General features: G+C 35.7%; 2 protein-coding genes across 2 annotated transcripts; both read right to left on the bottom strand.

The window, feature by feature from the left end:
- Positions 1 to 1,274: 1,274 nt before the first annotated feature.
- Positions 1,275 to 15,740, bottom strand: LOC103991486 (probable potassium transporter 17). The gene is made up of 8 exons (XM_009410964.3): positions 15,424 to 15,740; positions 14,843 to 15,065; positions 3,495 to 3,737; positions 3,323 to 3,373; positions 2,996 to 3,256; positions 2,863 to 2,915; positions 2,406 to 2,775; positions 1,275 to 2,313 (listed from the first exon to the last, which is right to left on the bottom strand). The coding sequence occupies exons 1-8, from the start codon at positions 15,694 to 15,696 to the stop codon at positions 1,466 to 1,468; spliced, it is 2,322 nt and encodes a 773-aa protein (XP_009409239.2). The 5' UTR covers positions 15,697 to 15,740; the 3' UTR covers positions 1,275 to 1,465.
- Positions 15,741 to 18,709: 2,969 nt separating this feature from the next.
- LOC135617094 (pentatricopeptide repeat-containing protein At4g33170-like) lies at positions 18,710 to 21,784 on the bottom strand. Its single transcript, XM_065117003.1, has one exon. The coding sequence runs from the start codon at positions 21,762 to 21,764 to the stop codon at positions 18,795 to 18,797; it is 2,970 nt and encodes a 989-aa protein (XP_064973075.1). The 5' UTR covers positions 21,765 to 21,784; the 3' UTR covers positions 18,710 to 18,794.
- Between the last annotated feature and the right edge of the window lie 947 nt (positions 21,785 to 22,731).

Genomic DNA, 22,731 nt, shown 5'->3' with positions numbered 1-22,731 from the left:
TAATATATAAGAAAACAAATGATTGGGTCATTTTGGCACAGCAATTAGATTTTGTATTTATCATAACATGTACTTTTTTTCTTAGGTCAGTTCTGCCATAATCTTCTCAAAATAAGTCCACAGTTACATAAAGCCCAGATTTCAATAGACCCATCTAGTCAGATTTAAAGTATTATTTTTGAAAGATTTTATTTTCGTATTTTTATATTTTAAGTAAGTTGATTAGATAAAATTTTAGAGATAACAATTTTTTGTTTAAATTATTATTTTAGATATAGATAGCATCTATATATAAATAGATAACATCTATATATGCATTCATCCAAATCTAGATGTCTAGGCATATAGGGAGTAGGATCTTAAAAGTAGTTTAAGAACGTATGAGTATTTTTTTCTTTTGAGAAGTTAAATATTTTTTTAAATTTTTTGTTTTGATTTGATCGCGGACTAAAAATACCTTATTATTATAATTTGAGAAAGGATTGCATTTGCATGTGCTCTCTCTCGAGATAATTGGTGATCTTCCTCACATCGTGGGTACCTCTTTGAGACGAGAGACGCGGGCTGGCGTTGGTCGGGATCCAAACCACTAGACCACCCTCCTCAGCGTATTGAGTGACGACTTCGAGGTGAAGACTCTCACAGCTTGATGGTGATCGCCTCCCTGCAAAACGGTCTTCGTTGGGTGATTCCCGACTTTGGCCCATTCGACGAGCAAATTAGATTGGTTCATATTCCCCTCCATTTTGTTCCTTCTCTTTCCTTGGGATCGGCCGGTGGTCTTTATACCTGCGCGCGAGAGTCGGTTGCCCCTCGATTCAGTGTTGCCGCTAATTCTCGCGGGGGTGGGACAACCCCTCTGGTGAGATGACGTCTTCGGGGGTGCTTGAGCGGTGTCAGACGGTACTGTCCCAAAAGCAAACGACACCACCCCAAGCTCTTGGGGTGGTCAGGTTGCATAGTTCCGTAGTTGAACTTGATATGGCATGCACCCCATGGTTCTGCTGGCGTACGACGTTGTGTTTGTGATTGTTAGTTTGCGATGTTTGTTGGTGATTCGTTCAGGACCAAAAATATGGCCTATCATATATATATATATATATATATATATATATATATATATATATATATATATATATATATATATATATCTCTTTTATTTAACTTTTCTTTTCTTTTATTTGGTTTTATCTTGGACCAGTAATATCTTATTATTATTACTTAAAAATCAGTTAAACTTATATATGATATATTTTTTTCTTTACATCATCAGATACAGTAACAAAAGCATAAATAGCATATGGATTTTGCTTAAAAATATAATCACCACCGTTATTAGTAGTAGATTTAAAGTACTCAAATTTAAAGATTACATAAGCATATTGTACAACTATTTTTCTCCACGTTTTGTGAGGCATTGGTATACTTTTAGTGGCCAACCATGCCAAAAGACTGTTCTTACCACTCAAGCCTTATAGAGCATGCCTATCTCCATACGCTGTCGAAGGGGAATCCCCATAGCGGGCAGTGCCGATCTACAGTTGCTGTGTAAAAACTCATAAAACCCAAGCAAAATTCTATCGAACAAACTGGTGTCTTTACCAACGTGAAACCTGGTCTTACCCCGAACATGCACCGCTCCTGCTTCTTTAGCCCTCTCCAATTGTGAAATCTCCTCCTCAACATAAGCAGGAGAAAGCCCCTCAGAGGAGTTCTCTATATGTGCCCTCAAGCTGTTAGTAACTTGGGTTACAAAGTCATCTCCCCCGTGATTAAGGAAATCAGCATAGCCATACTGAATCATGCATCCATATACCCCATCAAGCCCCAGTCTAGTGATCATTATCCTCTCATTTGGAGCAACTTTGGCAACCAATAAGTACCTTAGAGTTGTAAAAATGGTAACCCTGTGGAGCGAGCGCGTGTTCTGTATGTAGTGTCCAAGGATGGGCGTTAGTCCTTCCTGAATATTGCTGTAAAAGAAGCAAAGCCCAGGAACTCTTTGGATCTCTGAGCTTTCCAAAAGCTCACCTAGGCATTCGAGAGTTATTTTGTTTGCCATTTCATACTCTAGCTTTCTCTGACGCCCGTAATACCAGCCAAACATAATGAACGCCAGGACTATAGATACAGCAAACGGCAGCCAGCCACCTTCCAAAATCTTAGTGCAAACTGCACTTGCATATGCACCTTCTAAGATTGAAAACGGAACGAAGTATAAAGCAGAAATAATGATCGGGATTCTCCATATAATGATCATGACTAGAGTCAATAAGATTGTGGTGATGAGCATGACCAGTATGACAACAACACCTGCAAAAATTAGAGAACCAGTAAGTATTCATGGGAGATCACTGTGATATGTTACGAGAAATCTGAGTTAAAAATATGCCATCTCTCCGTACCAAAAGCATTCCCTAACTCTTTTCCATCACCAAAACCAAGTATAACAGCAACACAAAGAAGCATGAGTATGTAATTGGTCTCCGGAGAGTAAACCTCGCCTTCCTTGTGTTGGGATGTGTGGACCACCTTGACGCGTGGGAAATAATCGAGAACGACTGATTGTTTGATCACAGAAAATGTTGCAGAAATTAAGGATTGGCTGGCAACGATAGCTGCCAGTGTTGCGATAGTAAACATCGGCCAGTATACTGGACCTGGCACGAACTTGTAAAAGCCATCATTGTGATCATTGGGATTCCTAATCAGGTATGCTGTTTGCCCTGCATACGTGAGGACTAGCGAAGGATATATGCTGAAAAGGAATGCTATCTGTGTGGAGAAATTAAAGCCATGAAAATTTCCAATTAAGTGAAGAAGCATGAGACAAATAAATTTTGAGCTTGTCACAAGGTGTACCTGAATGGACCTCTTGTTGAAATGACCGAGATCAGCAAACATTGCTTCAGAACCTAAAATGGGATCAGATGGAAAATGTGGTGAGGTTTAAGTTAGCAAGGGGAAAACAAGCTTCAGGCTACTGAGCAAGCACCTGTAATGCATAAAGCTGTGCCACCAAGCAATTGCCAGCCCGTCTTTCCATTCCTCAGGAAAAAATGCACTATATACTTTGGTGATATGGCTTTGAATATGCCTGGGTAATATCGCAGAATACTGTATACCCCAATGATTGGAGTGGTGAAAGTCCAAGATGCCATGATTGGAGAAAAGAGGAAGCTCACTCGCGCGGTGCCATATTTTTGCAACAGGAATAAAGCGATGAGGACTGCAGCAGATAAAGCTTCCACAGCAGCTGCATGAATTCAAAATCAGGACAGACACAACAAAAATTGAATAGCTGGCCAGACGAATAACTCACACTTATGAATAGAAGGTAAAGGCCCTCTTAGTCCATCCATCGCTGATAACACTGGTGGAAGACAACAAAAGTATTTCAAGAGTTCATTGAGGTAATATCAAATAAAGAACATGCAAAAGGTAGCAGTGCCAGCAATAGGATATCCATCGTTGTAGGTGTCCGTGCTTTATACCTGAAATAGCTGGTGTTAGTATGCCATCTCCAATGAGCATGCACATACCCAGTATCGCGATGAAGAGCACAATTCTTCTTGCAGTCATACTACGCTCTATAAATATTCCCAGCCTACTTCGCTTTTCAGTGCCCAGAGAAGGGTTAGCATGTGCGGCATTCGTTACAGAATCAGCCTTTTTTGAAGGAAGGATGCCAATGTTTGTGTGCCTACAGAGTAGAGAATATAGAGCAAATGTGCCACCTGCAATCAGTGTTGCAAGCAGACTCGTTAACAGCCACGAAGTCTTTCATGTCTACTAAAAAAAAGATCACCATGATGAAATGATCATGTTAATTACTCTGAAAATCAATTGTATTTTACAATATGATTGAATTATTAAGATTCTTAGAGTGCAATCAATTGAATAATGAACATATTGACCTAGAAAGTTCAATTATCAATAGAAGTCCAGAGGCCTTAAATTTTCAACGACAGACTATATAGGAACCGATTTAAAAGAAAGCAAACAGATTAACAAAGTGCACGTAGAAAATGAGTGGTTAAATGGATATGAACAATAAAAAAAATAATTCAAATAATTATGATTAGATGTAACAAAGATAATAATCTATATTAAGATAACTAGATGAGTGACTAATTTTTTGTTATGTGGATGAGGATGAAGAGGTTTGTTGGGGTTGATATTTTTCTTATTTAAAAAAATATATTTTATTCTTTTGATAATATAAATATGTGTTCTTGAATGAGTCCGCATATTAGACTTATTTATTCTACTATCTTCTTTTCTTTCTCCTAAAGTTATACAGGAAGCCAACAAATATGACATTAGAACTTGATTTGAACAAAATAAATATGAATACAATGATTAAAAGAGAAAGGGAGACTAGTAAATCTAGAAAAAAAAGAAAATGACAAACATTGGAGTAAGTATATCTAATCAACTTCTTCTTATCTTCAAAGATAAAAATTATCAGTTTTGGGACATTAAAATAAAAATTCTATTTATTCATAAGGATTGTAGAATTTGATAGAAAATAATTTTGTTAACTATAATTTATAGGATCCTAATATTACAGAAGATAAAAAAATAAAACAAATGAAAAAATATAAAAAGATTTAAGAGCTCTCTATATGCTACAATAAGTAATAAATGAGTTCCTACTTTCATGTCAGCATCAACATTAATAAAAACCTGAAAAATATTAAAAAGTGTGCTCTGATATATAAATAAAGTAATAACTTTAACGCTTCAGAGTCTTCGACATAAATTCGAAACTCTTATGACGAAAGATTATGAATTTATCACCGACCTTAAAAGTCTCTTTTATTGTGAACTAAATGCATTCTTATGGTGAAACCATAAAAGATTAAATAATAATAATAAAAAGTTTTATAAAGTTTATCTCTAAAATTTGATATGATTTCTATTACTATAGAAGAAGCTAATGCTATAAGTATATTATCAGTTAATGAATTAATGAGCTCACTTTTAGTTCATAAATAGAAAATGAATAGACTTGTAGATGAAACTTCAGAATATGCTTTTCAAATAAAAATGGATCAAAAGAAGAATAAAAAAATCAAAAATTATATCTCAAGGAATAGTTAGAATTATAAAGGTCATGGATGATATGACACTTGAGACAGGGAATAAGGTTGATTAATTGAGAGTTAGAGAAACTCTAATGAAAGTAACAAAGAAGTATGTAAATATTTTTATTACAAAAAAATAAACTTATTAAACAAGATCGTTGGTATAAAAAGAAAAATAAAAATATTACGCTCTGCTCCCATTATAAAACAATGGTCATCTTGAAAAAAATTATTGAAACAAAATCAAGCAAATTGTCATAAAAAATAATAATGAAAAAATGATTAAAAAATATTAGAATATTCTAGATCTATTTGGTTTTCGGATAATAGAGATGCAGTAATCATATGACAATGGATAAAAGTTTATTTGAAGGACTTGATGGTTCGATTAGATTTATGGTACAGATGAAAAATGATAGTAAGTTTCAAGTGAAAGAAAAAGGAATAGTTACTGTGAACATCAAATTTGAAAAAAAATTATTGATGACGTAATATTTATTCCTAATTTAAAATAAAATTTTACTAATATAGGACAACTAATGAGAAAAGAATATTATATATTTTTTATGATAAAAAATAAAAAAATTAATAGCGATTGTGAGGCTAATAAAAAATAAAATATTTTTTTTATTATTTTTGGATTTCTCCTTATATATATTCATTGTTATTGTGATTAATAAATCTATATTATGGCATAAAAGAATGATCATCCAAATTATGATGGACGAGAATTATTAAATCGAAATAATAGAATAGTTGGCTTGTCTAAATTTAAGAATAAAGATACTATTTGTGAATCTTGTAGTTTTAAAACATAGTATAGAAATTTCTTTCACACATGTCATTTTTGTTGATCTAAAGGGTGATTGAAACTTATGCTTACATACATTTGTGAGCTTATGTAGATTATCTAGTATGGTAAAAGTAAATTTTTTTTAATTATTTATAGATGACTACAAAATGATGATGTGTGTATATTTTTTGAAAGAAAATGTTAAAAGACTTTTTTGTTTCTAAAAATTTAAAGCATATGTAAATAAAATAAAATAATTATTTTATTAAAACTCTGTATGGTGACCGATAAAGGGGGAGAATGTACTTGGAAAGATTTCTTTGTTTTTAGTAAGAATATAAGTATTCAAAAGGAACTAACTGTAAGTTACACTAACAAAATAGAGTAGCAGAGTGGAATAACCAAGTTGTGATGGAGAGATGGAGACTGGCAAGTGTATGCTTAAAGAAAAAGAATTACCAAAAGAGTTTTGAGTATAAGTTATGAATATAACATTATATTTGTTAAATCATTTTCCTACTAAGATAGTATAAAGAAAAATACCCTATGAAGCATGATTGGACAAAAAGTGAGATGTAAGTCACTTAAAGGTATTTGGTTTTGTTGCTTACTTTCATGTTTCTACATAAAAAAAGAAGCAAGTTGATGACAAAAGTATTAAATGCATTTTTGTGGGGTATAATAATGAAACAAAAGGTTTAGAGTTTATGATCCTACAACTAAGAAGTTAATCATAAAATGATGTTATTCTTAACACGGAAGAAGTTTAGACCTATAAAACAGTTGAAATTTTAATAGTTGTAAGAGAAGTCTATAAGAAATATGATATATTACCTATTGTTAAGACCTCGTATGAATCTTTTCATATTTTTAATGATTCTAATTTAAGATATTCTAGTGATATTGTAATACCTCTAAAAGAATTTTATAGTCTTTCATATATATATGATTTTACATGCTTTGCTTTAAAATTTACTTGTTTTAAAGTTGTAATTCAGAAAAAAGAATGAGTACAAGTAGTGAAGGACAAACTATAAGCTATTAAAAAAAAAACTGAAAGTTGATAAATTTGCCCCAACGAAACGAATATATTGGACTCAAATGGGTATATAAGATAAAATTTAATATTTATGGCTCACTATAAAAATATATTTAGTAGCCAAAGGATATCCTCAAATTTCATGTATTGATTTTGTAGAAATTTTTTTCTCTAGTTATTAAAATTGATACAATTAGAATAGTATTAGTATTGGTAGCCCAAAAAAATAATAAGTTTATCAGTTTGATATTAAATCAACGTTCTTTAATGAAAAGTTGCAAGAGGAGGTTTATGTAAAGCCGGCTGAAGGATTTAAAATTAAAGGATAAAAATATATAAATTAGATATAATATTATACGATTTGAAAAAAATACTGAGAGCATGGTATAACATAATTGATAAGTACTTTCTTCAACATAATTTTAAAAATAATTTAAGTGAGTCAACTTTATATATAAAAGCCCAAGATATGAAAATCCTTATTATTTGTTTGTATAAGAATTATATGATTTATATTAAAAATATCATATATGCTTGTTGAATTTAAGAAATATATGATGTTAGAATTTGAAATGACTTATCTTGGGCTTTTATATTATTTTCTAGAAATAAAAAAAATATTTAATATGCAAATAAATTTCTTTTACCAAAAAAATATACTAAAGATTTATTAAAAATATTTCATATAATAACTTGTCAACGAATGAATACTCTAATAAATATAAATAAAAAACTTATGTAGATGATGTAGCTAAAAAATAGATGAAACAAAAATAATATATAAGTTTAATTGGATGGTTAATTTATCTCAAGGTCAACCTAGCAAGTATTATTTTAGGGCAACTAAAAGGGTTCCTAAATAAAAGATTTTAAGTTATATTCTTATACAAACAACACTTTATGATTTGTACGGAGCCTTAGTTTAGAGATAATTGGATGGACAATAAAAACGCAAGAATGTATTGTTACCTCAAGCACTGAGACAATATATGTGCTAGTCATAGGTGTCATATAAGTCAAATACATAAGTGATGACACGTGTGACATGATACACATTCTTTTTACTTATTATATATTTAATATTTTTTTCACTTTATATTGTTTGTTACATATATTGTGATATCCATGGATCTGTACAATGAGAATCAAATCATGATGAGATTGTGATCATAAGACTAATTTACCTTTAAATACAAATCTTAAATAATCCCGATCATAGGTTACTCGAGAGAGACATCGAGATAACCGGAGAGACGAATGTGTTGTATACTTATCAATATGGAAGCGATTAGTCTCATAGTTGCTCGTGTGAGGACATTAGGGATATAGTGCAGGTGCTAATTGGAGAATGAGTTTACTAATCGATTCATTCATAGAATATTGAATGATTGATAATACCTCATTATCAGACAATAATTTCTTCATCCTAGTAGTGTATTTGATCTAGACTTGAGATACCAAGGATGTTCTGTATGAATACTCTATTCTTTGATACATGAATTATAAGCTTAGAAGTTCTAGATCTAGCATAGCCGGTCATCGGGAGTGGTAGCCAACCTTATGAGGGCTATTAAATGTTGATAGAGGATCATCCACTCTTAGTGTCATAAGAGGAATACCTTATGTGTTCTTATTCAGACAAATCCCTAGTCAGGGTCATTCGGATTGAGAGAGAAAGAGTTCTCCGGAAGAATTTGATTAGAGCGAGGCTAAAAAAGAAATTGTATGGGCTAACAATACCATACCTAAAAAACGATCTCTAGGATATTAGATGACTGAGGGACTATAGATACACGATAATTGAGGATAGACAGGTCCAATGAATTGGATTCCCCTATATCGTCATGAAACTATGGTATAGTGGCATAGTACATCTGAAATCGATGAGTCGAGTGAATTATTATAAAGATACTAATTTACTGAGTCGGAAAGAGTTTTAATAGGTATAACTCATGGTCAGCTCAATATTGAGCTTGGAGGGCCACACACATATGCTAGGTATTACCACGAATAAATATTCGGATATGAGATATCCACTGAAGCCCCTATCTTTTTGGATATCCAATAAGCTCCTGAATTATTGGATCCTATGGATGAGATTCAATAAGAGTCAATGAGAGATTATTGGGTAGAGATCTACTAATCTAATAAGTTTGGGTAGTTGGATGTGTTAAATCTCATATTTTGATGATGAAACCAATTGATATGTGTTTATGTTTTAATCTGTGTTTAAAGTAGGAAAAATCATGTTGTGTCGGGGGAATATATATCAGAAGATTGGACGTCGAGCCGGAGGAATGGTCGACGTATCGACAGAAGGCTTCGGGCCGTGGATTCGGGCATCGGGCCAAGAAGAGCAGATATTACGCTAAGGATATCGGAGTTGCGGAGTCAACTGACCGATTGGGCAATAGACCGCAAGAGAGGATGATGAGCCGAAGAATCGGACGAAACGTCGAGGGACCAATGATATGTCGGACAACTTGATTAATACTTAGTATTAATTGTCTAGATCGAAGTATGTTTTATATGTGCAGGATTAACTATGATAGCAAGGCATAAAGCAAAATGAAATTTCGGAGTCAACGATGCGATTACGTTGGGAGTTCGAGAGTTCGTCGGAAGTCCGGACGTTCGTCGGAAGTTCTGAAGGAACCAGTCGAGAAGTCTCGGAGCTTGCTAGAGAAGCTTATATAACTCGCCAAAAAGATCATCATGAAGTCCAGAAGCTTGCCAAGAGTCCGCCGAAACATTGCCGAGAGATCGTCGGAAGTTTGCCGGAAGATCGTCGAAAGATTAGACATAGGGACTTGTTTAGCTTAGCAAATATCTTAGGATTTCGTAGTTAGCACATAATTGAGCTTGGATTTGGGCCAACCCAATTAAGAGCTAGATAGGCCCATGTAAGAACTGTGTTGAGCCCAATAAGAGGCTCAAACAGTGCCCCAAGAAGTCTCACCGTCATGGCATAATCTTCGAGATTGTGTTAGGCGATGGTACCGCCAGGCTGGGCGGTTGTACCACCCCTGGTAGGGTGCTAGGTGGTGCTAGGTGGTGCTAGGCAGTGGTACCACCAGACCTAGGCAGTGGTACCTCCCAGGGCAGTGTTAGCCAGACTAACACTGGGCGGTGGTACCGCCCGTGCCCGGGGAACCCAGGATGGGAAAGTTTTAGGCTCTAAGTTTGAATCAACTTGAAGCCTATAAATAGCCTTTTCATCCCTGGTTAAAGCACACAAGCACAAAGAGTTTAAAAGTAAAGAATCACTATAAAAATCTCTTGTGATAATCCTCCTCTAGTCTAAGTGTTAGAATTTTGTTTAGAGAGGAGAGTGAGTGCTTGTAAGGGTTATCTTCTAAACCCGTGAAAAGAAGAAGAATTGTGTAAAAGGTAATTGGCCTTCGCCTATTGAAGGAAGGCCTCTAGTGGATGCCGGTGACCTCGTTGGAGGAGGAAGCCGAAAGTGGATGTAGGTCACGTTGACCGAACCACTCTAAAACTGTCGTATTCTCTTGTTTGCATTTACTTCCTGCCATTTACATACTGCATACTGAATCTTTACTTGCATACTGCATTCACTTCATAAACGTACGCTTTAAAAGTATTACCTTTACGAAATGGTTTTACGTCGGAAACGATTTTTATCGTACGAAAGTTTTTAAACCGACGTTATTTTACCGCTGCACTAATTCACCCCCCCCCCCCTCTTATTGTCGACCCCTAATCCTAACAGGATGAAGATCCAGTACCCAATAGGGTAGGATCCATTATGGTAAGTTTATAGGGACCTCTATAAATAGGAGGGAACCAAAGGGCCATAGGCCAAACCTCTTTTAGTTGCAACCTCCTATTCTCCTCTCCCTCTCTCCTCCTCAGTCAGCAGCCTTTGTTTAGGGTATGTGGATAGCAAGAAGGGCTAGCCCATTCTTGATCTTTTGGTGCACGTGAAGAGAAGGATTGTGCAACAATTCAGTTTATAAATCTAGACTACACTGGTAACAATTATTATTGCCCTATAGGATAACTGAGAGTTCTCAAGGGAGACCTTAACTTGGCCACCTGCAACAGACTAAGAGTAGTCATGCTGCTCTCGGCTTGAGTAAGGAAGACCCCTGTAGCTAAGTTTCCTAACTACAAGAGCACCCCTTGTGGCCAGGGTTTCTTAGCCACTAAGGAGACCTTAGCGTTCAAGATTCCTGACCACATGGGGCAAACAGACGGTTAGGTTTCCTAGCCACTCAAGGCTACCCTGTAACCAGAGTTTCCTAGCTGTAGAGGGCTCATTATGCTAGTCATAGGTGCCTTGCAAGCCAATCACGTGAGTGATAACATGTGTGATATGATACGTATTCTTTTTACTGATTATATTTTAGTATTTTATCACTTTATATTACTTATTATATATATGTATATATATGTATATAATATATATATATATGTATATATACATATATACATATATACATATATACATATATACATATATACATATATACATATATACATATATACATATATACATATATATATATATATATATATATATAAGATCGTGATGAGATCATAATAATGAGACCGTTCACCTTTAAACACAAACCCTAAATAATCATTGTCATAAGTTACTTGAAAGGGACATCGAGATAACCGGATAGATTGGTGTGCTGTATACTCATCCATATGATGGAGACAACTAGTCTCATAGCTGCTCATCTGAGGACACTAAGGATACAATGCAAGTGCTCATTGGAGAATGACTTCACTGATTGATTCGCTCACAGAATGCTGGATGGTTGATGATGCCTTATTGTTAGAAAATGATTTCGTAGTCCCAATAGTATATCTGGTCCTTAGACTTGAGACACCAAGGATGTCATGTATAAGTACTTCACTCTTTGATACTAGACTTATAGGTTTGAAAGTTTTAAATCTAGTACAACTAGTTATTGGGAGTGGTAGCCAACCTTACAAGGCCTATTGAGTGTCGATAGAGGATCATCCGCACTCAGTATTATAAAAGGAATATCCTATGTGTTCTTACTCAAACAAATCCTTAGCCAAGGTCATTCGAATTGAGAGAGAGAGTTCTCCGGGAGAATCCAATTAGAGAGAGACTCAAGGAGAAATCGTATGAGCTTGACAACACTATGCCCAGTATATGATCTCTAAGATATTAGATTAATGATGGACTATAGGTATACGGTAACTGAGGATAGATAGGTCCAAAGGATTAGATTCTTCTATATCATTTGGGGACTACGACGTTGTGGCCTAGTACATCCGTAGTCGTTGAGTCGAGTGAATTATTATGGAGATAATAATTCAGTAAGCCAGAAAAAGTTTGACATGTATGACTCACGGCCAGCTCGATATTGAGCATAGAGGGTCACACACATATGGTAGGTGTTGCGACGAATAAAGGTTCAGATATGAGATATCCGTTGGAGCCCAGATCTTATTGGATATCCAATAAACCCCTAAATTATTGGATCATATCGATGAGATCCAATAAGAGTCAATGAGAGATTATTGTGTAGAGATCCACTAATCTAATAGGCTTGGGTAATTAGATAGAGATCCAATACCCAATATGGCAGGATCTATTATGGTAAGTTTATAGGACTTCTATAAATAAAATGGAACCAAAGGGTCATAGGTCAGACATCATTTGGCTGCCACCTCCTCAGCTAGTAGCTCCTGTCTGGGGTATGTGGATAGTAAGAAGGGCCAACCTCTTCTTGATCCCGTGGTGCGCGTAAAGAGGAGGTTTGTGCAACGACTTTAGGAACGTCTTTGTAGCCTTGACCATGTAGATCACCTATAGACAGAATGACATTTGATCTCCGTCATCCTCTCTCACATATCTATAAGTTTTTAGGAATATACGATCTCGGTAAATAACATACATCTCTTAACATACGTAATTTTTTGATTTTATGAGTTTTTGCACATCAATTTTCACACGATAATAGGGTTTTTTTTATGATATTACCCTAGATTTCCTAATAGTATGATGCAACTATAAGTACAATATATTAAATAATTTGACTACAAAAAATTCTACAAACCTCAAAGAAAAATAAGATAAATAAGATGAACTAACTAAAATCTACTAACATAACAAGTCAACTATTATAATAATAAAGAATCTTATTTTTCATGGGTGCACTAAACGCATAAGTTCGACATTGCTTCATTCCTGAACTAGTTGATAAAGGAAAATTTTAAATGGACTATTAAGATCAGCTTGTCAATATTTTTACAAAGGCTTTAGTATTATTTTTTTGTTATAATTATTTTGAATTAAGGGAGTGTAATAAAATTAATTCAAATAGTTATTTTTAAATATAATAAAATATTTAAAAAAAATTATATTAAAATAAATGGATGAGTGATTGGTTTTTTATCAAGCAAATAAAGAGGCAGTCAGAACATAAAAATCCTAAGTGCTAACTTAACCATCGAATCAACAATTCTCATGATAAATGATCGGAGTACAAACTTTTAAGTGCATCTGCTGAGAATCTTATCCTTCTTTTTCTTCTTTTATACACACTACCAGTATTTTATGTGACTGAACAAAGTACAAAATTACACGGCATGTTGAAAGGGTTGTCTGGCTTATCCAAGTCAGAAATGTCAAATTTTGGCAAAGAACTCATTAAAAATATTGGTCTTCCACTCACCCATTCTTAATACTGTCCTTGAAATCCGTGGACAGTTTGGACAAAGTAATACCTGTCACATTTTAATCGTACAGTCTGAAAGTGATTGAGATCCAACCTCGTTAAAATAAAATCTTGTCCTCATTTACAGACATGATTAGAATAATGTACTGCACAGACATGTCTTATCTGAGCTTAAAGGTTTAAGTTCTTCAATAAATTGTCTGGAAGAACAATAATAACAAAGCAAGAGCAGAAGTGTAAGAAAAACCCCCTCAATTTAAGCATTCAGATCAGGTCTCTTACCGCGATGAAACACTGCCTACAAGAAATGATTAATAGAGTTCTTTGCTTAACATTTTCCGTACTTATGGAACAAAAAATTTTCAAAACTTTAAAGAATGTCGAGTGACAAGTTCAATTAAACTGTCGCATACGTTTCAGATTGTTCAGAAACTGAAGAGTATGAAGAACAATAAAGATGGTTCAAATAAGCAGAGCAATACTACTGCTCAGCAGGACTAGCAACAAGATCTATAATACGGATGTGGTAAAATGGAGAAAGGGGGAAGCCATCTTCTACCTGCTTTTATGATTTCATTTAGAGTTATGGAAGTTCCAAAAATTTGTCTAACTTCTTCCTGCCAGACACCCTCGCTTTCCTCTCTATGACATGATAAACTCTTAATCATCATGGTCATACACGCATCCTATGCAACTGTAACTTCATGCTTCTACTTTCCACTGCTTCAACTCAGCTGCCCATAAGCATTGCTATGGCAAGTCCTTTCAACGACTCCAAAGTCTACGTCTTTGTTCTTTTGTGAAAGGACGCCAACCCACATGATCCTAACGAGGAGTGAGGAAGGGAAGACCAATAAAACAGGAGAAAGAGAACAACAGCATGTCCCACGCTACAGAAACCTTATTAATGATCCAAGCTGAAGTCAATTTTTATTTTCAGAAATGAGTGGTACGACGATCACATCAACCTTGTGGAATTTCCTTACCAAGAAATCGCAATAGCGTACGGAAACACTGAGACACAGCGTGGGCAAGCAAAAGTTTCAAGAACTCTACTTTTCTAACCAATTTCTACACTTGCATAGCCAATTAATGAATAGATCTGATTAGCAGCTTAGTTTCCCAGCTAGCCTTTATTATAACTGGATACCAACAAGGCAAACAAATAACAATAAAGAAAACCAAATCACCATTCTTCTATTCCAGTGAAGAGGGAGGAAAGGGACCATGTTACCTTCACCATGGTCGTCGGCATTGAGAGCGATGCAGACGTACTTCACGACCCCAATCAAAGTAAGAGTCCAGAACATGATGCCGTATATACCCAAGTAGTCCTGCTCAGTGGGGGACTTCAAGTTCATGGAAGGATACACATAGAGAGGTGAAGTGACAAGGCCACCGAAAACAACTCCGAGAGTCCTGTAAGCCAAAACCATGTCCTTCCATCTGCCACCGTTCTGTCCACACAAAAACACTTGCTCTTTTCAGGATTATGAAATATCCAGCAAACGAGAGCAGCCAAAGCATGCAACCAAACAGTTGGATACGCAAACCAATCTAAAATCGAATAAACATCACAAACTTCAAAGAGAGAGTCCATTAAAACAAAATCGCAACGGGAACACAGAGTGGACTATCTTTTCTTTTCTTCCTTCGTATAGGAATCTGGGAAGATTTGCGTTGAACAAGTAAAGATAAATGAAATCGGAAAGAAAGTAGGGGAACACCACTGGGACTGAGTCACAAAACTAATCAATCGAAGGATGCTGAGAAAACAGGAAAGGGAGAGTTTCGGCGAAAGAAGCCATGGCTCACATATCTATCGGCTCCATGGACACGACGCCCGTCGGAGGAACCACCGCCGACGTGGAGGCGGCTGGGTAGGGGTACGCCCGTCTCCAAATCCATAAGAGCGGGAAACGTTAGGGCGAATGCGAGGACGAGGCACCGGTTCCGCAAGAAATAGAGTCCTCCATACCGGAAGCTGGTAGGAGAGGGCCCACCGGTGGGCGAGGGGGAGGTACTGAAGGCGGTTGTATTGGTGGCGCTATGGTCGAGAGGAAAGCGGGTCTCCTTTCTCTCCCACATACGATTCACGAGCGCAGCCGATAGCCAAGACCTACAAAGAAACAAATGCCAACGAAACGCAATGAAAGTGTACTTTTCTTTTTTGTATTTTTAATATCAGGCAGTAATTTTTTATTTTTACCAAATCATCTTATTTTTGAAATGACAAGATTACCCCCCACCCCCCCCCCCCCCCCCCAAATAAACACACACTTTGTCCTCCTTTCTTTTCTATATATTATTTTTAATCCGGTCCAAGAGTGGATTAGACAAGCAATCGAGATTAAGGACAATTGTATAAACGTGATGATGAAATATAATTGAAACAGATGCTGAAATATAATTTCTTTTCCATATTTTTTTATATAAGTTGGATACAAACGTTTGTGTTGTTTTTATTTTTCAAAAGAAAAATAATATTATTTTATGATTCTAATAAAAGAGCATATGACAACTCACACGTGAAGAATTCCTCTAACAAAAAAAAAAAAAAACAAAATAGATTTATTTATGTTAGCTTTCTTTGCAGCTTATTATATGTATGGAAATAATGTGAAACAATGATTGAACTTAGTTGCGTCATGTCTTTGCCATCCACAATGATATGATGTATATACATGATGTCGGTGTCACCTGTACGGTTGTAAATCAAATTGGATTCTCAACCAAATAAAGTCTTATTAGGGGTGAAAGTGTTTTTGAGAACGATTGGTTTCGGTTTTGAAATCGTCGATTTTGATTTTTCAAAATCAAAAATCAAAATTGAATCACTTAGATTTTGATTATTTTAATTAATTATTTTTTATTTTTTATTGAAAAAATAGAATATTATTTTAATTTTTTTTTAAAATGTACAACTATAATGAGTGTAGTAACATAAAAAAAATGATATAAAAATATAAAACTGTAAAAATTATAATCAGCCTCTACTTTTAATTGCAAACTACTGTTTCATTTCATATCCAATTACTTGTTGTAGACATAAAAAGTCTGCTGTGTAGTAATAATTCCTATGGTGAAAATTTAAATGGTTTATCCAATATCTTGCTCATTATTTATGGGATTACATCCCAATGTTCCATATCTTTGTCAAGGAGATATCTTTTTTTATATTATTATTATAGAAAAAAAATCATAAATTAATTAGAAAAAAAAGTACATCAAAAGAGTAAGGAGCAAATGAAATCTGTCCAAAAATAGGATATTAAGTGGATTCTTCCAACAAATAAGCATTTATATTTAGATATCTAGAAAGGTAAGGAATACTGAGCACTTTTAAGTAATCTAAATCGGTGTTGAATGTGGAGAATAATGGACTTCAATTATTATGGAATCCCTTCTTGAAGATTGATATACTTGATGATGTTGATGCCATCCAAATAAATAATCAATTAGTGTAGTGAAAAAGAATTAGCAAATTGAGAAGTTACCTGTCACCTTCAAATTTTCTTATCTTAGTCATATAAGTTTTCAATAAGAAAAAGAGTGACGAGTAGTACATCAAATACATACTCCAATTATTCTGAATATGACTTATAAACATTCAATTACTACTTATCTTAAGTTGTCTAACTTTACTGAGTTCATTGGCTATTTTTAAATATTATAATTGGTTATATGAGTTTTGATGTCCGAGAAGACAATTGCATGTGTTGTCCAAATCATACACACATTATAGATCTTCAAATCGAGGAGTTGGTGAGTAGAGGTCGAGGTCATGGGATCATAGGTCGTCACCGAAATCGATTTCACTGTAGGAGAGTTATAGGCGGCCAGGTTGAGATTACCGTGTGGATGAAAGAGTTGGACAATAATAGAACCTGATCTAACAATTATCGAATTGTGCTGTTCTATTAAACTTAGAAATCTAGCAAGTCTTCACTCACACTTTTAGTTGACAATTGATTCGGAGTTAATTAAGATCCGTTTTTACTTGTCCTAAGTGGTCACCGAATAGTTTGTCTTTATTCACTTTTGAGCTATCTCAAAACTAGGAAGATTACTTCGAATAATAAGCCCTTTTATAATGACTTCGAACTTAATTATTTTTAGTGAAGGTAATATGGTAATATGCTTCTCTCGAATTTGATTATGATCATGATACACTAAACTTGGAATATGATAATATCCAACCTGTTCGATCATATACTTAGGTATCATCCATGTGTTAGTGATGCATGACACAAAGGTGTCACGCTTAGATATTGATTACATGATGTCAGAGTATTGATCATATAACTATCAAAACGTCGATCATCTATCAACCATCCAATGTTAAGGTATTGATCATATAGTATTCCTATGATATCAAAATCAACATGTCAGCCCTGTCATTATTCTCACATTATAGATATTTAATGAGGAAGACTTGTTTAGTTTTGACATAAATGAGTTATTTAAAATTATATTTAGAGAATGACAAATTTCATGTTTTTAGTTCTCAGGGTCAAACCACTTGATCTGACATCAACATTTCACCGTCAATCAAAGAAGACTCATCTAGTTTTGACATGCACAAACGAGTCATTTAAAATCATACTTAGAGGATAATAATTTCAAAATTTTAATTTTTAGGGTCAAACCTGAGAATGATCTGACAGGAACATTTCCCTATCAAGAGAAAGAAGCAATAATACTTTGATTATAATCTATGGATATCTTAAATTTTGATTCAAATATAGATTTAGTTTTACTCCATTTTGGCAAATTTTCAACTTGTCTCTAATGACAAATAAGAACATAAACTTTCAAACTAAAGGTAAAAAACATATATATTATTTCTCATAACTATCCCACCAAAGCCATTCATAAGCAATTTAATTGCAATTGCATGTATTTCAACTCTTCCTAAAGATCAGTAAGACTCTTCTGAAAGTCAATTACCATTGTCAGGATTAGATATAAGTTCAATCAGATTTCTAAAAAAATGTAATTGAACATATAACTAAATAAGTTGAATAAAGTGTTTTCCTATGCACTCAGGAAAAAGTGGAACAACAACAAGAAGGATAAGTTGTATTTTTTCATCAGATGATTCACCTTGAAACCAATAATAATATAAATCTAAAGCTAGTGTACAAGGAATGAAGAAGAAATCTTTCACACAAAGAAATATTCGATCACCAGTAATCCCCACAAGAACATGCTCCATCTTTGAAGCAATGAAACCGACTTGCATCCCTTAACACAATCTCCCGTGCGACAACCTTCGTTATATATTTGATCGCATTATGGCAATCCCCACAAACACGCAGGTTCTTGATAACCCGAATCCTTGATGCTGGTGTGGTACTTATGAGACCATAAGCAATGGCAAGTTTCTCGCTGTGATAATACAGTGTACGCTCCTTTTCTTCTTCTTCAAGATCTAAAAGAACATAATCTGTATCAGGGATATAGCCCTCACCTTTAATCTTTCTTATCAAGTCTTCTAGCTCCTGATATATCGCAGTGGATTCGGGGTGTGATGTATCATCTACTACAAACAAATGCACCTTGTTCTTTATCTCAATCCAACTATACCCAGGATCTTTCTTGATGTTCCTGTTTGCCATTGTTTTTCTAGCTTTGTGTACATCTTCCCATCTATTTGCAGCAGCATATGTATTTGAAACAAGAACATATGCAGAAGAATCAAGTGGCTCCAAACCCAAAAGCCTAGTTGCAATCCGCTGTCCAACTTCCATGTTTCCCTGAATCCTACAAGCACCAAGCAGTGCTCTATACATGGATGCTGATGGATCGTAAGGCATTGTCTCAATAATCTTTTCTGCCTCATGAAGCAAACCTGCACGACCAAGAGCATCAACGAGGCAAGAATAGTGCTCTACTTCAGGCTCAATGCAATAATCTACGCGCATAGCGTCGAAGTGGCTGTAAGCCTCAGAGACTAACCCTGAATGGCTACAAGCTGAGAGCACACCGACAAAGGTGATCTTGTCAGGTTGTACCCCCTGTGACATCATATCCTTGAAAAGCTTCAGAGCTTCTTTGCCATATCCATGCTGGGCAAGTCCAAGAACTAGGGCATTCCAGGAGGCTGTATTTGTAACATTCATCCTCTTGAACAGACTATATGAATCTTCAATGTTTCCACATTTAGCATACATATCCAAGATTGAAGTCCCTACAAAAGGATCTGATGCACAACCAAATTTGATGGCATTTCCATGTATCTGCCTTCCCTGACCTAGTGCAGCTAAGCAGGAACAAGCCTTGATCAATGAGGCTAAAACAAATTCATCAGGCATGGCTCCTGACTGCCTCATTTGGAGGAATAGGTTAAGGGCATGCTCCTCGTCTCCAATCTCCACACATCCTGAGATCATTGCTGTCCAGGCAACATCATCTGGTTTAGAGATATTGCTAAAGATGGCAGATGCATCCTTAACGTTACCACATTTAATATACATGTCTAATATCCCACTACAGACACACAAGTCTGAATCATAACCAACTTTTATTGCATGTGAATGAACTTGCATTCCATTTTCGAAAGCAACTAATCCACTGCAAGCTTTTAGAACAGTTGCCAAAGTGAAATCATTTGGTCTTTCACCAGATCTTGTTATTGAACTGAAGAGATCTAAAGCCTTATTTGGGTAACCATTTATTACATAACCAGCAATTAATGCATTACACGAAGCCAGATCAAACCAATCCATGCGACTAAAAAGGAGCTCGGCATCCTCCATTTTCCCCTTCTTTGCATATGCATCAACTAATGCAGTCAATACAAAGATATCCATAAATAGACCTTGTTTTAGGGAAAAACAATGAACTTGTTCAAGCATGAGATAGCCTATGGTGATTCCTGAGCAAGCTCGTAGAGTGCTTGCCATTGTAAACTGATCAGGAAGCACTCCAAGCCGTAACATTTTGATGAAAAGTTCAACAGATTCTGCCTCCAAGGAGTTTTGTGCACAGTTTGATATCATTGTGTTCCATGAAACCAAATCGAACTCCTTCATATCCTCAAAGACATGCCTTGCATAAGCCAAGCTACCCATTTTGGCATACATGTTTATAAGACTATTTGATACAGAAACATCTGAACACAATCCTGCCTTAGTGACCATTGCATGAAGCTGTTTGCCTGCTTCAAAATACTCGCCGCTAGTAACTGCGCTCAGTGCAATCACAAATGTCACATTATCGTAACCAAAATTCAGCCTCTTCATCTCCAAAAAGCATTCCAGAGCTGCATCATAGTCTCCATTTCTGACGTGCTCAGACATTATCTTGTTCCTACTTAGGACATCAGCAAAATCATCCAAGAGACATGTTTTGATTCCATATGCCAGAACTTGCTCAAAAAGCTCCTCTGATTCTCCAATCATAAGAATGCAGCGGACGCTGGTTTCATCCAGATGGAGTGTTTCACTCCGGTGCAACTCAGAGAACATAAAGAATGCATCCTGGACAAAACCCAATTGAGCATAACCTTTGATCATGGTATTCCACAGCACAACATCTCTTTCATCCATTCCATCAAAGATATGTTGAGCCTCTTGTAAAAAACCAAACTTCGAGTAAACATTCACCAAAGCACTAGACACCATAGCATCAGAGCCCAAACCAATCTTGATAGCAAAGGAATGGAGTGATTGTGACGTGGGAAATAGGTCAGCGGCAGCCGAGCACAGCTTAAGGAGGGGCGTGAAGGTGAGGCGGGTAGGAGCAACGGTGGGGCAGCGGAGAAGGAGGCGGAAGAGGTGGATTGCGTCGTCGGTGAGGCCATGGAGGGCGTAAGCAGATAGGAGGGAGTTCCAGGTTACGGTGTCCCGGTGGGGCATTTGATCGAACAGGCGGCGGGCGCAGGGAAGGGAGCCGCACTTGGAATACATGGTGAGGAGGTTGTTGGCGAGAAAGCGATCCTCGGCGGCACCGGACGTGATGATGACGGCATGGGTACGTCGACCGAGGCGCAGATCGCCGATGGCGATGGCGGAGCGGAGTGCAGGGAGCCATGTGGGGTGAGGTAGCGGTGCGGTGGAGAAGTGGGAGCAGGGAATGCGGAAGGGTGAGCTTGACCGTGCGGTGAGTTTGAGGAGACTGTGGGTTCGGCATGAGTGCAAGGTAAAGTGCATTTGGCTGGTGAAGGGCTCATGGATTTGGTGGGTCGATATTGGGTGGTGCCACTCCTTTTGGCTTATATCAAATAATACAATTATTTTAATTCTTCTATGGAGTAAAAGAAATGGGCAATTAATTTACAATTTTAATTTTTTAACTTAGAACATTATACTTTTCTCAGTATTTAAAGTACAATAAAAATGATTCCTTTTTTTTTTTTATCATCTCTCCATTTAGTTTCGCGTCTGTAAACTAATATTATCATTCATTATTTATTCTTAAAAATAAAGATTTCCATATTATAACATTATATTAATGAATAATTTCTATTACAACTAGTGAATATTTATTTATCCATCATAGAATCAGTGGCCACTTGCAATGTGAAATCTCTATTTGTCATTATTCAAAATGTTCAAGCCCAAAATAAATAATGATAATATAATTATCTAACATTTTTAAGTCTATTTAAATATTCTCCTACTTGCAAAGTGTAAATCATCATTTTTTTTGTTTTATTTCTCCTATCAATGGCAATATGAAGGATTCTCAGAACATGAATAATAAAACTAGTAATGATACTTTTCGTTGGAAAAATATACCTCAAATAATTTTTAATTGCCACAAATATTAGTAATATATATTTTATGTATCATTCATGACAGTGATTGGTTGCAATAAACATCTTCATTTGAACTCACATCAATCTTTTGTTGCAGTCTGTTTATATTGCTTTCCACCTGTCCGATTGGTTCATGCTACCTATAATTGTGTTCGTTTACGTGCCTGTCACGCAAAAAGGAAAAGGAAGACTGATGGGTGATGCTATCAGGATAAAAAGACGGATGAGCCTCTTTCAGCAAGCGAGCACAACATTGACGAAAACCGGCCTGTCGAAGCACTAGGCTGAATTGGTAATCCGAGTGGATAAGCACATTCCTGTATCCTATTAGGGAATGATGTAATTTCCCACTTCGAAAG

This window comes from Musa acuminata, chromosome BXJ2-7, assembly GCF_036884655.1.
Source record: "Musa acuminata AAA Group cultivar baxijiao chromosome BXJ2-7, Cavendish_Baxijiao_AAA, whole genome shotgun sequence".
Lineage (NCBI taxonomy): Eukaryota > Viridiplantae > Streptophyta > Magnoliopsida > Zingiberales > Musaceae > Musa > Musa acuminata.
Note: the sequence above shows the minus strand (reverse complement) of the source record. Positions and strands in the feature narration are given on the sequence as shown.

Coding starts and splice junctions, on each gene's coding strand:
- LOC103991486 (XM_009410964.3), bottom strand. CDS start 15,696: ATGTGGGAGAGAAAGGAGACCCGCTTTCCTCTCGACCATAGCGCCACC. Junction 2,916..2,995: donor CACAGCTTTATGCATTACAG/GTGCTTGCTCAG, acceptor ATCCCATTTTAG/GTTCTGAAGCAATGTTTGCT. Junction 2,314..2,405: donor AGAGTTAGGGAATGCTTTTG/GTACGGAGAGAT, acceptor TAATTTTTGCAG/GTGTTGTTGTCATACTGGTC.
- LOC135617094 (XM_065117003.1), bottom strand. CDS start 21,764: ATGCACTTTACCTTGCACTCATGCCGAACCCACAGTCTCCTCAAACTC.